The sequence below is a fragment of the Papio anubis genome, chromosome X (assembly GCF_008728515.1).
Source record: "Papio anubis isolate 15944 chromosome X, Panubis1.0, whole genome shotgun sequence".
NCBI lineage: Eukaryota > Metazoa > Chordata > Mammalia > Primates > Cercopithecidae > Papio > Papio anubis.
The window spans coordinates 84,110,027-84,125,148 of NC_044996.1; the positions used below are offsets into that span (position 1 = coordinate 84,110,027).

The following is a 15,122-nucleotide window of genomic DNA, read 5'->3' on the forward strand; positions in this document are numbered from 1 at the left end:
GAAATGGAGATGGTTGAGGAAGAACTAGGACAAGGATGAGAAGCAGGGAGTAAAGCCAATCCTTGGCAGGTATGGAGTGAGGGATTAGTAGGGAGTACAACCAAATGGGAATAATAAGTGCATGCCAAATTCCCCCAGGCAAGAAGCCTCCTTGATTCTCTCCCCCAAGTCTCCATTCCCCTCCCAGCCCCAATTCTGGGTCAGAGAAATGGCCAGGCGAAAGAATATCAAATTTTATCTTTCAAGGTTTATGTTGGACTATTTAGTCTAATGGTTTTTAGTTCATGGAGGAGTAAACGTAATTAATGATAGAATGATATGCAATGCTGCACATCCTTGCCAAAGCACAGGATCCGGCAGAAACTGTCTCCAAGTCTCCTCTCTCTGACTACTGAGCCAGAAGAAAGGGGCTCACTGTCCAGATACCATCCTGAGTGAAGGACAAAAGATTTTACCAAAAACTTGCTCATATGAAATTGCGGAGCCTGGAAATGCTTTCGAATACCAGGCTTTTCCACTGAAAAAAGTAACTACATGAATTTAGAGCATACATGCTTTTACAATTACATTTAAACTGACATTAAAAACAAATGTGAAACAGTCCAAGCTGAACAGGTCAGCATGACCTGGAAAGCAAACGAGAGAGAAAAAAAGGAAAAAAAAAAAAAAAGAAAACAGAAAAAAAGAAAAAAGGTCCAATGTTAACAGCATTAATTCTCTCAGTCTGTTGTAAATAAGAAAATACGATTGGTGTATTAATGGCTTTATTAAGGGAAAATTTCACTAGCAGAAATATGCAACATTCAAACAAATAGAAAGCAGTTAAAAATAAACCTCATTAGCCTTTCAATCCACATTAGGGAATTTCTTGTTGGTCTGGAGATTAAAATTCTGCCCTGAGAAAGGGGAAACTCCCCTCCTGAAGTCCTTCCTTGGCTTTTCTCCAGAATGTTGCTGAGTCAGGGGAAAGAGAAAAAAGTGTGTGTGTGTGTGTGTGTGTGTGGGAGAGAGAGAGAGAGAGAGAGAGAGAGAGAGTTTAGACAAACTGGAGAAGAAGGTGGGAAAGACAGGCCCCAGGCAAATCAGGGAGAGTGCTTCTGACTCTCGTATGTGCCTGTCTCTGGCTTCACAGACTCCACTTCTTCACGAGAAAGAAACTGGTTTCAATATGGAAGCTATGGAGCAGAGAGAGAACAAGATATTCCAAACTCTAAGTGATTCTTCTTTGACATCAATATAATGTTTGAGTCTGGCTTGGGAGACGAATGAGAGGGCCTCACAACTGACGAAGAGAAGCATGTGATGTGAAAGAGCAATCAGGGAGTGTGGCTACAGTAAGGCTAGATGTAAGAGGGAAAGTCTGACTCTAGTATCCCAGTGTGTTTGAAGAGAGGGGTTGGCTGGCTTCTTCTCCGGGAGAAGCAGAAATCTGGTCCTTGTTTACTGAACTTCTGTGGATCAGCTACTACCTTCAGCTCAGTGGTGGGGCCTGAGGCTAAGATCTAGGTCCTTGGCAGGGATCTGGAAGACTAGAACCTAAGGAGGAAATACGAATTGCCTAATAAACAAAAAAAGATGGCCACAGGAACCTCAGACAGACACAGTTGTTTCTTGTCCAAGGTGACACCTTGAGTCCCATCAGCAAAGTTTCTTCCCAGCAACATACCACGAAAAGCAAGCGACTGAGCCAGAGCTTCACTGCATCTGCCTGAGTCAGTGCCTGGCCACCATCATATATGATCAAGAACAATCAAAAAGCACTTTGCCAATGCCAAGCCGCATTACAGGAAACAATAATCATGATACTCATAACTACATGAATGGTAACCACTATTACTTCTATAGCCCGTCCTCACAACATCCCTGTGAGGTAGGAAAGCACTATTGGTCCCGTTGGAAGGAGTCAGCAACCAAGAGAGTAGCCCCCAACCCCAACGTCAAAGTCTGTGTTGAGGAGCAAAAACCTAAGCTCCTAAGCCTCAGACTCCAGGTTTCTCCGGACTATCCACTAGAGCAGAGCCCTCATTTTGAACGAGGCAAGTCAGCCTTTCTTCAGGGTCTGGTCATTTTGAGATGCTTGTAATTGCCAACCCGGAATTTTTCTAATATGAAAGAGAGACATTGTTGAATGTAGCAGTCTAAATATGGGCTTGTATCTAGCAGGCTCCACAATCAGATGCCTAAGCCAAGTCCTCTAACGTAGGAAGCAGCATGTAAAGTTGGGGAGGCGGGTGGTTGCCATTTTTTACTGGGGTTTTCTCTTTTCCTATCTACTTGTAAGACAGAGGTGAGATGGGGAAATGGAAAATTGTTAATTGGAGTTCTTTCTTCTTTTCTGCTTTATTGACAAATATACTATATATATACATATATATGTGTGTGTGCATCTCTCTGAACACAGTGTACAAGAATTGTGTGTGTGTGTGGGGTGAGGTCGGGTGGGGAGTGGGAAGATGTAGGAGAAGAGAAGGGAGGTAGAATTTAAGTTACAGTCACTCAGAGACCAAGAAAGACTACTTGTTGGAGTCTGCTGAATTTCTTGCAGCAGCCAAACAATTGCATAATACTACAAGAATTATTACTCAGACTGGAGATGAGAATGCTTTGAAATTAATGTCTGTGTGCCTAACAGCTCACTAATCAAAGCTTCCATGCCTCATTTTCCACCCTGAGGAGAGTCATCAGTCTCTTTCGGTTTCATTGTGGCCAGCATGACACTTCACTGCACAAGCTTGGGCTGGCGACTTTTCATGTTGTTTAAGATGCAGATTTTCTTCTTAGATCCAAATGCCAGTGCAAGTTTTCTGCAGGTGCTCGGTGCTTACATGTTTTTAATTGTTGACTGCTAGAGGGCTGAAATGTCCCTCAACAATTAATTTTTACTTCAGCCACAGGGGCATTGGTTCCATGGGGTATTAAGCAAGGGAAAATATGATATTTCTATGCCTTGGTTGAGATCTTAAAAGTATCAGAAGGATGAACTGGACTGAGAAGAATGGAACCTGATTCCAAAAAAGGTGACGCAGGATAGCGATGCTATTTTCTGTTTACTTCCTAGATATCTGTTGTCATGGAAATATTAATAACAGATGAACTGAAAGCTCTACCGGTTTCTGGGTGGCTGTGTCTTTTTCCCTTAGCTCTACTTCTTAACAACGTGATCCCAAAAGATGTGCAAATGTCTCTAAAAAGCAGCTTGCTCAGGTAAGTTGTCTATGTATGTGTTCAATATAAAAAGAAAATATTTTACATTTTTGTGATCTTAAGGAACACATCCCACAATCTGTAACAAGTGACACTCTTTTTAATTAATAAATAATAAAATGTTTTTAAACAAACAGGTTACCAGTGAAAATGAAACTTTTTTCTTGAATTACTATATTTGTAAAATACTTGCCTTTGTATATATGGCCTATTGTGTGCTGTGTACTTAGTTTTCTGCCTACTACCTTTGGAAAATATTGCCTATGACATCATCTTGCTCTCTCAAGAGCTACTGAGGGATTTTGGAGCACTCATAGCAAAAGTAAACAATAATAAAATCTTTCTATTGCTATTACACTTTAAAAACTCAAGGATTTAAGTAGAAATTTTACAAGGAGGTACTCATTCAAGTATCAGATATGCGGTATCATTAATTTTTATGATTAGAAAAAATTACTTCTCTCTAACCATATTTCTCTAAGAGCAAATGCTAAGAGACAGAGTACAACATATATGTACTATCCCAGATAATTTGGTTTGGAGGAATTAAGAGATGGAGTCTCTTGTTTTTCCATATGCAAATTCCCTTAAGAACTACAGTTAGAGAGACATAAAGCTTTTCCCCTCCAAAGTGTCACCAAATATGCATGTAACCAACTTAGGGATGACAATTTAGGTCATCGAGTGGAAATTTCAAGGGTTGTTTCAAGGGTAATTTAGAGACCAAAGAACAAAGAAACAAGAACCAGAAGCCACACTGTCCAGCAGAGAGAGAGAACAGACCCCAGTGGTTACTGGGAGCACAAACAAAGACCATTTTTCATCCACAAAAGAAGGACTGAAGGGTATGGTGACATTTACTGTGTGCCTACTGTGTACCAGTTTCTCTACGTATTTACAAAAATGCCGTAAACAAGATTTTATTATTCCTACAGTGTGGTTGGAGAAACTGAGGCTCAGAGAGTTCTAGTCATTTGCCCAAGGTCATCAAGATAGTAAGTGACAGAACCAAGACTAGAAACAAGGCCTCTCTGTATCTGAGTCTATCATACTATTTCCACTATACCACAGGACCTCTTAAAACAAAAACCAACCGAACAAAAAAATCCCCAGAGTTTCAAAGTGCTGAGTCACACGTTGCACATATTGATGCCAAAATTTATAGAGTAATTCTGCTCCTTGGTGCATGCCTCAGTTATGCAGATCAGTCAAAGCACTCAGGTATCAGAGAACTGTGTGTAGGAAGCAGCATTTCTCAGAAATGAGACTTACCACTTGCATTACCAGCCTGAGGGTCTTTAGAATCTAGTCTAGAGAGCCAAAGGAGAATGAAAGAAATCCCAGTAACTGAGTTCCACATTGTTAATTATTTATGACACTCTGCTGCCTGCTGAACAGGAGGTAGAGGGGATTCAATCATTGGATGGTTTCTACAAATCTGTGATTTCTAGGCCTCCTACTTTAGTAATGAGGTTATGTGGTAGCACTGTGATGGGATTCTGAGTAAATGTCAAAATGTTGGTCAGACAGTGTATAAAGGGACTATTAAATTCTACAGCAAAATGTCTAGATATTCAAAATATTAAATGATCATTCTGCATGATGCTGGAAGTCACTATATTTCTTAGAAATAACTTCTTTAGCACAATCCTTAGGTCAGGAGTATGTACCTGCAGACATTAGATAACTTGGGCAATAGCCATGCTTTGGCCTAGGACACTTTTGCAGCCTATCCTTTGTACATGACAACAATATTACAGACCCAACATGATTAACTTCAGTGGCTTTAGTAGCTAATAGCATAATCTTATGCACCATGTGGTAAGGATGGTCTGCTTTTGATCATTAATGCATTATGGATTGATTCTTAATGACACACACATCTGCAAAATGATGACCTGAGCTAGAGGTATTCTCTGCCTATAGGATAGAGTTTTTATCTATACCCAAGTTTTCGAAAGTGTATTCTAGAGAACAGTGGTTTTGTAGGATAACAGGTGTTATGTGAATAAATGAGGTTCTGTGGTTGAATCAACTTTGGGAATCCTGAGTTACAAAGCTCCTCAGGTTACTTTATTGCAGTATTCACCAGGACCTTCGATATGCTAATAAGGACTGTAAATCTTCCTGAGCAGGACCATAATATGCAAGTTTCCCTCACTTATTTGACAATAGAAATCGTATTTTTCATGGAACATGTCATGGAACTAGTTTTCTCAGAACACATACTGGTAAACACTGGCCTAGACCAAGGAAACTGGCTTTTGGTATGAGGGTAGGCCTCTTATACAGCCAATTGCCTTGGTCTAAACCAGTATTTCTTCATATACGTGGTCAGTACTTGCAGGTAACAACCCAAATGGAGGTAACTAGCCCCAGGAACAAATTCTAGGTGTTTAGCAAAATTTGATGCTAAAAATTTCTCTCTAGCTGGCCTTTCTAAAATTGTCTCACTTTCTAAAATTTAATCCCTCATCAACAAAACATTTGTGCTGCTGCCAGTTTTCTTTAAAGAAACATGAAAATAAACAAAATAATATGTCATCATACCTGTCCCATGGTCATAGATTTCCAACTCTTTGAAGTCTAAACTACCTAGTATAGTAACGAAGTTTGCTTTCAATGTGCTTTCAGCTTGCCTTTACCATTTCCCCAGCTCTGGCCATGTTAAACCAATTGCTGTTCCTCAAACCCTCAATGCATTTTGTTCATGTCTCTGTGCCTTTATTCAAACTGTACCCTTTGCTTTGGATGTCCTTTTCCTTCCATCTCACTCAACTTCTTCCAAGTGATTTCTTATTTTTCCTTTATGGCTAAGGTATATTCCTCATCACTACCTTTCTCCTCTTGCTTAAATTTTTCAGGAAAGGAATGATATCTTATTCAGTTCTGCTTCCCCAAAATGCCTAGCAGAGTGTCTGGCACATAGTTGGTACTCAGGATGAAAAGATGAAAGCATGAGCTTCTTGGCTGGCTGGAAGGATGGATGGACATGGATGAATAAATGCTGTGAAGAGCCGTGCCATGAATAGTAATTCAGCAGCGAAATCACTCTGTTGCATTCAGGACATGGGATCCTGAGGTAGCAATGCTGGGATGCTCTTGAACATGGGGAATGATGAGACAGCTGGCATCAGGGCTGTCTTCAACAATGGAAACCTCAAGGATGTTCATAGTGTCCATAATGACATCAGACCATGGCCATAGGCTCCTTGAGCCATCCTCTCAACTAGGTAATTCATAGAGGTTGTCAAAACCTGTAGATATGTTAAGTTTTTTTTTTTTCTCAGATGCAGAGTTCAGTCTCCTAGTGGGAAAGATACTTCTCAAATATGCTAGACGAATCTGTGAAGGAAATGCTGCACACCTCAGGTTCTCACATGGTCTAGGACTCCGTGTTCCTTCTCTTCTTCCAGAGTTTGGCTGCTACCTGAAATTTCTGAAAGGCCTACTACTCTCCATGGTCCAGGACAGGAAGAAATCAATAGGGGCCAACACCATTTACTAAATGATGAGAACTCAAGAGTTGCAAAACACAGAAATAAATCATGTTTGGGGAGGAATAGGAGGGAAAGTGGGAAGGAGAAAAGGGTCAGGGGAGAAGATGGCAGGAAGGGCACTTCTTTCTTTCTCATTCCATTTTGGAAACAAGGAGTGTATCCTTGGGAAGTGTCCAGAAAAATGAGAGATGGCTTTACATTAATCCTAACTATGGACTGTGAGAAAGCCACAGCTAATTCACTGGAGGGAAGGTCCTCATTTGGACTTTTTTTGTAAGGGTTTTCTGAAATGAAAAGTAGTCAAGGGATTTAAATTCTTCAAGCAATTAGCAATATGTGGTTTTCAAATGCAGCCAGGAATGAATCATCTACAAATAAAGGCTTATCTTTGTTGTGGATGAGCAGCTGAGAGCCTGAAGGTAGTCTTTAAGGAAGCCATTCTGAGACTCCAACCACCTTCAAGATTCTTTCAGAAACAACAGCAGCTACTAGAAAAAAAAAAAAAAAAAAAAAAAAAAAAAAGCAAGGAACAGGTAGGTAGGCCTGGAAGCAGGAAATAAAAAGCTATATCTATTAAGTATCTCTGAGCTGAAGAGATTCCATCACCAAACAGTGAATGAAACACTATAGAGAAAGCCAGATTAGAGATCTTGAGGCCTCAAGACCAAGCAGCCATCAGCTGAAAAGTGCCAGCTTCTTTAAGATACAGAGACAGCCCTTCTGCCCTCCACTCTCTCAATAATCTGTCTAGTCTACTTTTAGACAGATATCTTAAGTAGGTATGAATGGAGGTAGATACAATTACGATGTATCAAAGCACTCAAGTCTCACTATCTATACTTCTGGGAGCAGGGAACAGACAATCTAAGAAAGGGCTGAAAAACAATCCTTTCTGCGTGGCTTTTTACACAGAATCACAAGATGTTAGCACCAGAAAGGTCCTTGGTGAAGCCCACAATTCCAATTCTATGATGGGAAAACCAAGCATCAGAGAAGAGAAGGGACTTGCCCAAGGCCACATTTCTAGTTGTCATTTTGGGATATATTATATAATTTTGATTTGAGTGATGAGAATCAGAAGATAAAATTATATGAATTCTTCTTCAAGGTAATCAATATGTCTATGCTAAATCCAAATCTCATGAAAATGGAAGTCTACTCCTTAAGGAATAGACAAGGGCCACTTTGTACTGACACTTTCTTTTCCGTTGTTTGAGTAAAGGTGTGCTGTGCATTGAATGTGTAAGTTAACAATAAACATGGGAGGGAGTTGTGTCAGTAGGGCAGGGAATGTGGAGATAAGTTCATTCACCAAAGTGGAAAGATTTGCTCTTCAAGCAGTGATTTAAGAAGGTACACAATTGGGTTTTTACTGGCATGGTACTTGAACATAGCATATGATTCCCTTAATTACTAAAATTAGCTTCTGAACAGGATCCTGGTGGAACTTTTTGGTTTGAGGTAATCAAGAGTGTTTTCTGGCGATGCTCTGCCTGTTGGATCTGTTACATATTATATGGCATACCAAGTTACTTAGGGTAAAAGCCATCGGGAAGTGCTGTGTTACAGCCTTTCCAGCTAAATTACTAGTGACCTCAATGACATATTAAGCCCCCACATTTGTCTAGCATTTTGCTATTTATCAAGGATGTTCACATTCATCATGTCATCTGATCTTCATTATAATTCTATGAGGATGGTATTTCCAAATCACAGACGAAGATCTTGAGGCTCAGAGGGGCACACATTAAATAAAGGAGCTGAGCCTTTAAACTAGATCTGCCTGACTCTAAAGGCAAGGCCATTTACACAACATCAAGAATGCTGGTATCTTGTGAACATTTCCTGAAGTTTGCCAGCCTCAAGCTCTAATGACTAGCATGGTGCCTTGTACATGGAAGATGCTCAAAATATCATGGACCTGCAACTGAAATGAAGGCCAGTCACAACACTTCTCAGCTTGTCTTCATTGTGTTCACCAAGCCCACTCAAATTTGAGTACTCTACTAATCAATTTGAAAATGTACTGAACCATTCTCACCAATAAATTAATTTACAAACCTGCATCTGAGTACTATATAGTGTAGTGAAATTATCTGTTATACACAGGCTCCTTTTCAAAAGCGGCTCACTGTAATCATATCGCAGCCTGATTTATAATGGAGAATGTTGGCTGAGACATGGAATTAATGTTAAGATTTGTATCCAAATGTTATGAGGACTTTTGTTACCATTAAACTTTACCTGCATCAAAGTGAACTTGCAATTCATATCGCCAGATGGCCAGCCAAGAGGTTCCCTACCTGAGAGTCTCTATCTCTTATACTATACATAATTCGCAGAAGGCTAAATAATTGAAAGCTGAGTGTATAAGAACCCTCAACATGGGGCTGCAACATTCATATGGAGAACATTTTCTCTTGTCAATCACTTTGTCACCCTTCCTGCCTTTGCCTCTGCACTCCCTGACCCCAGTCCTACTTCTTCTCCACTGTAGACCTCAATTGTTGGATTTCTTTGGGGTACACCAAGCAAACCAAAACAAGGTTGAGTTTTCTCAGATATCTGATTCTCATTTGATAGGGATGCCTGGAAAGCCACTCACAGAACATCTACCTGTGATGTTTGGGAGTACTGGATGCTACTTGAGATGATTCTTTTGAAATTGTCTCTCATCCAGCCTGGGTCAATTCATTTGAGGTACTTTGTTCTGTTTAAATAATACCACTGCCCTGTGAGGATGGGAAGGATATAGTTATCTACATATAGATTCACACATGGCCCTGTTCCAGGATAAGAGCACTAGTTGTTGTCTATAGATGTGCACATAGGCAGACAAGGTATTGAACAACTCACAGAAAGCCAGAGATAGACAACTGGTCTAAATTAGCCTTAAGAGGATAGGGGAAAGGGTTGGATTCTAGGCACTTGGGTTTTCCAGGCTAATAATGAATAATCGGGTATGAGGCTACAGTTGCAGGCACTCAGAAATAGGCTTGCCTTTCTTCAAATTCCATTTCCAAATTGAAGTAGATTAATGATCTTGTTTTTCTAAGGAAAGACACATATTTTTGGAAGCAGCAGGCAGCAGTGATGACCCTGGCATTGGGCAGATGTAAACATGGAGAGATGGGGGAGTTTTGAGAGGGAAAATATAAATGTCAATCAACTGATGTCAAGCCTTTCTGGAATGGTGACAACACTCATGGCAGACAGGTTCATGGGACAGAGAGCCTTACGATAGAGGAACACCCTTGAAAGAGCTGTATCTTCCTTCTGTAATGTTACTGTCCTACTGAAAAAAAAAATGCTTTTGGAAATGATCAATAGCTTTGCAAAGAAAAGGAAATGATTAAAACACCTGTTCATCTTTGGGAGCGATAGGATAGGAAATTGGCACTGTTTGTCAGCCTAGTCACAGGCTCCAAAGAGAAGCAGCTTCTCATTCCAGGTGGCTGGCCCTACAACATAGGCAGCAGTTAGCTGAGGGATATTCCCAGGTGTTCAGGGTCAGACTGTGCCTGGGTCATCCTGTACCTATGCCTGGGTCATCCTGCACCTGTTCTGGATTTCTTAGTTCTCTCATCCTAGCTACCATTGAACAACATCAGGTCAGTACCATTAAGTCCCCTGGGGACCCTGCCCAGTCACATGCATCCTCACTCACCCTCTGTTGGCTCCTTATCCCTGCTTCACACCTCCTGCTCTAATGCTGAGCCCCAGAATGGGGATTGGTATAGTTAAGGATTAAAAAAAAAGGCACCAGCTGGCTGATGGCCACGTTGGCTATGAAAGGGTCAGCCTGTGTCTGGAGCATGGCTGGTCCCCTTGGAAGCATCAAAGAAGAAAATCTGGTTTAAAGAGAGACTAGAAAATGAGGGAGGAAAAGGGGAGACAGGAAGGAGGAGGAAGAAGAGAAAGAAAAGTATCTTACCTCCCAGAGTCATCCCTGCTTCATAACATTTCCGAAGACGGCAAGATGGACAATTTTTCCTTCGGAATTTATCAATAGTGCAATCATTTCTGCTGGCACACAGGTACTTCTGTTTCCCTGGGATAACAAATACAAGAGTGGACAGACCTGTTAATGAGTTTCCAGAGTCTCTTTCTTTGGGTATTTCTAGAACAGAAAAGATATAAAATTATATCCTGTCACATGACAGAAAAGTGGACAGAGTATGGCACCAAACAATTTGATCCTACAGAACCTAAATATTAAAGCAGTTTAATTTGGCACTATATTATTTGATTTCCATTGGTGTTTTTTTTTGTTTTTGTTTTTGTTTTTGTTTTTTTGTTTTTTTTTTTTTAGGGATGAACAATTCAGATCCTGATGATATCTCCATTATTAGGACTACTAACTGGTTTTTAAAATAAGATGCCCTACTTTTACCAAAAGCCAGAAATGCCCATGAGAAAATGATCCATTGTGGAACTTGTCACCCCTTTAGCATGGCATAGAAGAGATCTGAACTCAGTCAATGTTTCTTCCTATTGACACCTGTAATCATGCATAGAATTACACTCAAGTTAACAAGATGCTTATTTTTCATAATATTAGTACAGGAAAACTTCTATAAAAGATAACTCCATGGGATTTCTAACTGTTTTTAGATTTCTGGTGATCATACCCCTAGTCATGCAGGTTATAAAAATCAGAGATAAAGCCCACTCTATGTAGTGAATCACAGCAACTAAAAGGAAGTTTGATGAAGCCAACAGAGTAACAAAGATCACTGTCATGCACACCTGGAGTTGTCACAGATACACAGAAGTGCACACACATATACATGCTCAGACCTAGAGATCCTCAGAATTACAGCTGCTCAAACATATTTTGCTCAATACTTCGCTCCTTTATGCTAGCACAATCCTGGCACACAGCAGTCTCTCAACAAACGTGGATTGACTGACTAAACATGCAATTGCAGCAGATGGATGCATAGACAAAGAGTCACCAGCAGGAATAAGCAAAAATACATCCTTCGCTGCTCTGAAGCACGCAGAACTTCTCATGCTTACAACCCTGCTCCAGCTTGAGCTTCTGCATCCCCTCACTCCTTTTTGTCTCTGGTATTGTTTCCTCAAATTTGTTGCTGTGCTTTGATTTACTGGATAGACTGGGATTTTAGGGAAGCTTCTTTAGGCAGAGGAAGAATACTTGTGGTCGGAAAAAGAAAGAGAAACTAAAGAGTGATTGACATTTGAGAGTAGAAAAAAAAAGCAACTAAAAACATAAATTTAACTATACATCAGCATTCCTCTACATTTACTAAGTCTAAAAGGTGAAGATTAGGCACAGAAATGCATGTGTTACAGTAGGCTATTTTATGTAGTAGGTTCAGCAGTAACCAGGTCAGCAAAGAACTTCTTTTACTTAAAGTGCTACTTGCAAGAGCATGAGATTAGATTTATTGTAGTAAAGGATTCTTTTTCCTTTCCTCCTTTTTAACTTTTTATTTCCTTTTTTTTCCTTTAATTTTCCTTTCTCCTTTCCTTCCTTTCTCCCTTTATGAAAGGATTCCAAAATGCTTGGCTTGAAGGAACTGTTAAAAATCACAACAGAACAACTCTCATTCCAAGGAGGAGTTCCAGGGAAGTGAATTACCTGAAGAAGCACACTGAATCAGAGGCCCCCAAAGGAAAAAAAACTAGTATTTATTGGGTGCCTACTATGAACCAGGCCTGTGTTAGGGTTTTTTAACATATGAGAAAACTAAGGCCTCTAGGCCGGTGCTCTTTCTAGAATATCACAGGATTTTATTTGCATAAACAGAGCACATAATTTGCTAACAGCTTTTTTTTCTGCTGCAAACTGAGGACTACGATATGTGCACAGAAAGGACAGTGCTACGAGTGCTGTTCAGCCTTTGGGTGTTAGCTCCTCAAAAACAGGTCGTGTATCCAGTTCTAGTGCGTTCAATTCCAATGCTGTAGCTGTTCTAGAACTGGTACACTCCCACAGTATTGGTACTGCTGCAATTCTCAAGACCAGTTTGCTACACTGATTACTGAAATAAGCTTAGGTTAGAAAGTGCATGACTTCTTTGAGAAATCTCATCTTCCCCAGGAAAATACTTTCCTGGACCCCAGTTTGCCAATAAATGATTGCACAGCCAATGGAATATGGCTCCCAGAATGGTTCTACATTGCCCTTTTGAAAGAGAATCACTCTGTGAATGAGAGAGGTCATAGTGGAAAAGCATGATTTTTTTTTTTTTTTTTTCAATTTGGGACTCAGATAATTTCCTTAGCATAGTTCATACCTTTTCTCTGGGTACATCTTGGTCTAAAACAAGGAGACCTAAAACATAGATATTATTTACAATTTACTCAGGAGTAAGTGCAAAGCCCAGTAAAACCAAAGCCATGACATATTAATTTAACATTTACTGGTAATCTATTATGTGCAAGGCCCTGCATTGGGTATTGAGGTTACAGAGGAAAATCTCTAATGAACAAAAATATACAAGTCCCAGATGAGAGACAGATCAGTGGGCTGGAAGCCCCAACATCTGAATCCTTGTTCAGCCTTATCACTAACTCACTATATGACCTTGGACAAGTCCTTTTGCCTCTCTGATCCCATTGATTACATGAAATAGATTGGACTGGAAAGTCATTAAAATCTTTTCCAACTCTAAGAATCTTGAAGGACATCTGGATGTCTTCTGTAATATATTTAGAGTTTTTTTTTTTTTTTTAATGTAAAGGACTTAAGTATTACTGGTAAGCAAGAAAGTATCCAAAATAATAATCTCTTGTCCTTGTATTCTGTCTTTTTAGGATAGTAACTTATTGCAACATTGTCTCTTACATCTAGAATCATTTAGTCTCTTGTCTTTGTTTTCTAAAGCTCTCCCAAAACTCAAGGTGGTTAATATAGCCTTAGAAAGGCACTGATGTTGCCAGTCACATGCAACATAAGCATAAACATTCTAATGAACATGTGTGTATTCATGTATGTGTGAGTGCATAGGTGTGTGAGAGTGTGTGACTGAATAATTAACACAGGGAATACAACACCTGCACACTAATTATCTGTGCATATGTGGGTGATCATATAAAGCATAAAACACACCAAAACATACAAATAGGTACACATGACACATGTGTTCCTTCAAAGCAGAATGATGAATTTAACGTTTAAAATGACATTTAATAGTGACAGAAGGGGCTGAGGATTCCAAAGATGGATATGAAAGGAATCTTTTTTTCTGTAAGTCCTAAAAATAAGACCTTACTTATCTGTACAATTTGGTTTAAGGACAAATATAGGGGATGGAACAGGCAATCTCTCAAGACTGCTTACAAGTCACTTCTCCTATCTGAATTATCACTTCCCCAAATGATGATAGAGCCAAGGTAAAATCATTGGTCTGCTATTATTTCTTTCCTATTTATTCAATTTCTCCAAATATATGAATGAGGCTATTAGAGTTCTTAACAGTGACAATAATCACTCTCATTTGATTAGTTTACAAAGTTTAATAATAATCTGCAAGGCCAGGTGCAGTGGCTCACTCCTGTAATTCCAGCACTTTGGGAGACCAAGGTGGAAAGATTGCTTGAGCACAGGAGTTTGAGACCAGCCTGGGTAACATAGTGAGACTCCGTCTCTATAAAAAAATGAAAAAAAGAAAATTAGTTAGGCATGGTGGTGTGTGCCTGAAGTCCCAGCTACTCAGGAGGCTGAGGGGCTGGATCCTTTGTGCCTGGGAGGTTGTGGTTTAAGTAAGCTGTGATTGTGGTACTGCACTCCAGCCTGGGTGACAGAGTGAGACCCTGCCTCAAAATAATAATAAAATAATAATAATAATCTGTGCAAAGTAAGTATAATAGGGATTATTACATACTTCATTCTATGATGAAGAAAATGAGACTCATTAATATGAAATTGGCTAGGACTTCCAGTACTACGTTAAATAGAAGTGATGAGAGTGAGCATCCTTATCTCATTCCTGGTCATTGAATATAATGTTAGCTGTGGGCTTGTCTGATATGGCCTTTATTGTGTTGAGAAACATTCCTTCTAATACCCAATTTCTTGAAAGATTTTATCATAAAATGATGTTGAATTTTGTCAAATTATTTTTCTGCATCTATTGAGATGATCATATAGTTTTTGTCCTTCATTCTGTTAATATTATTGATTTGCATATGTTGAACCATCCTTGCATTCCAGAAACAATACTAGTCTTTTGTTGAGGAACCTTGCATTGATGTTGATCAGAGATATTGTTCTGCCTGGCATCACATTCTTGGTTTGCTGCAAATCACAGTCCATAAGGTTATGAATCCCAGATTAGTTGGAAAGAATTTTTAAAGACTTTTTGGTTGTATCACATCCATTCCTCCATACAAGGCTTGAATTGTCTCTGTAGCATCCCTGCAAAGTATTGCCCAATCTTTTCTTGA

The 15,122-nt window shown here is 39.6% G+C and overlaps 1 protein-coding gene across 2 annotated transcripts in view; it reads right to left on the minus strand.

Annotated features, from left to right (window-relative positions):
* Window positions 1-15,122, minus strand: part of AR (androgen receptor) — a 164,983-nt gene that overhangs the window by 21,486 nt on the left and 128,375 nt on the right. The window contains exons 3-4 of one of the 2 annotated variants that reach the window (XM_021933125.2): window positions 10,639-10,755; window positions 684-7,192 (exon numbers count right to left, since the gene is read on the minus strand). In XM_021933125.2, the coding sequence (XP_021788817.2) occupies window positions 7,131-7,192; window positions 10,639-10,755 (179 nt within the window). In that variant the 3' untranslated portion in view covers window positions 684-7,130. Of the gene's footprint in view, window positions 1-683; window positions 7,193-10,638; window positions 10,756-15,122 lie in introns of those variants that run through there. The other variant, XM_003917817.5, reaches the window with a different exon arrangement.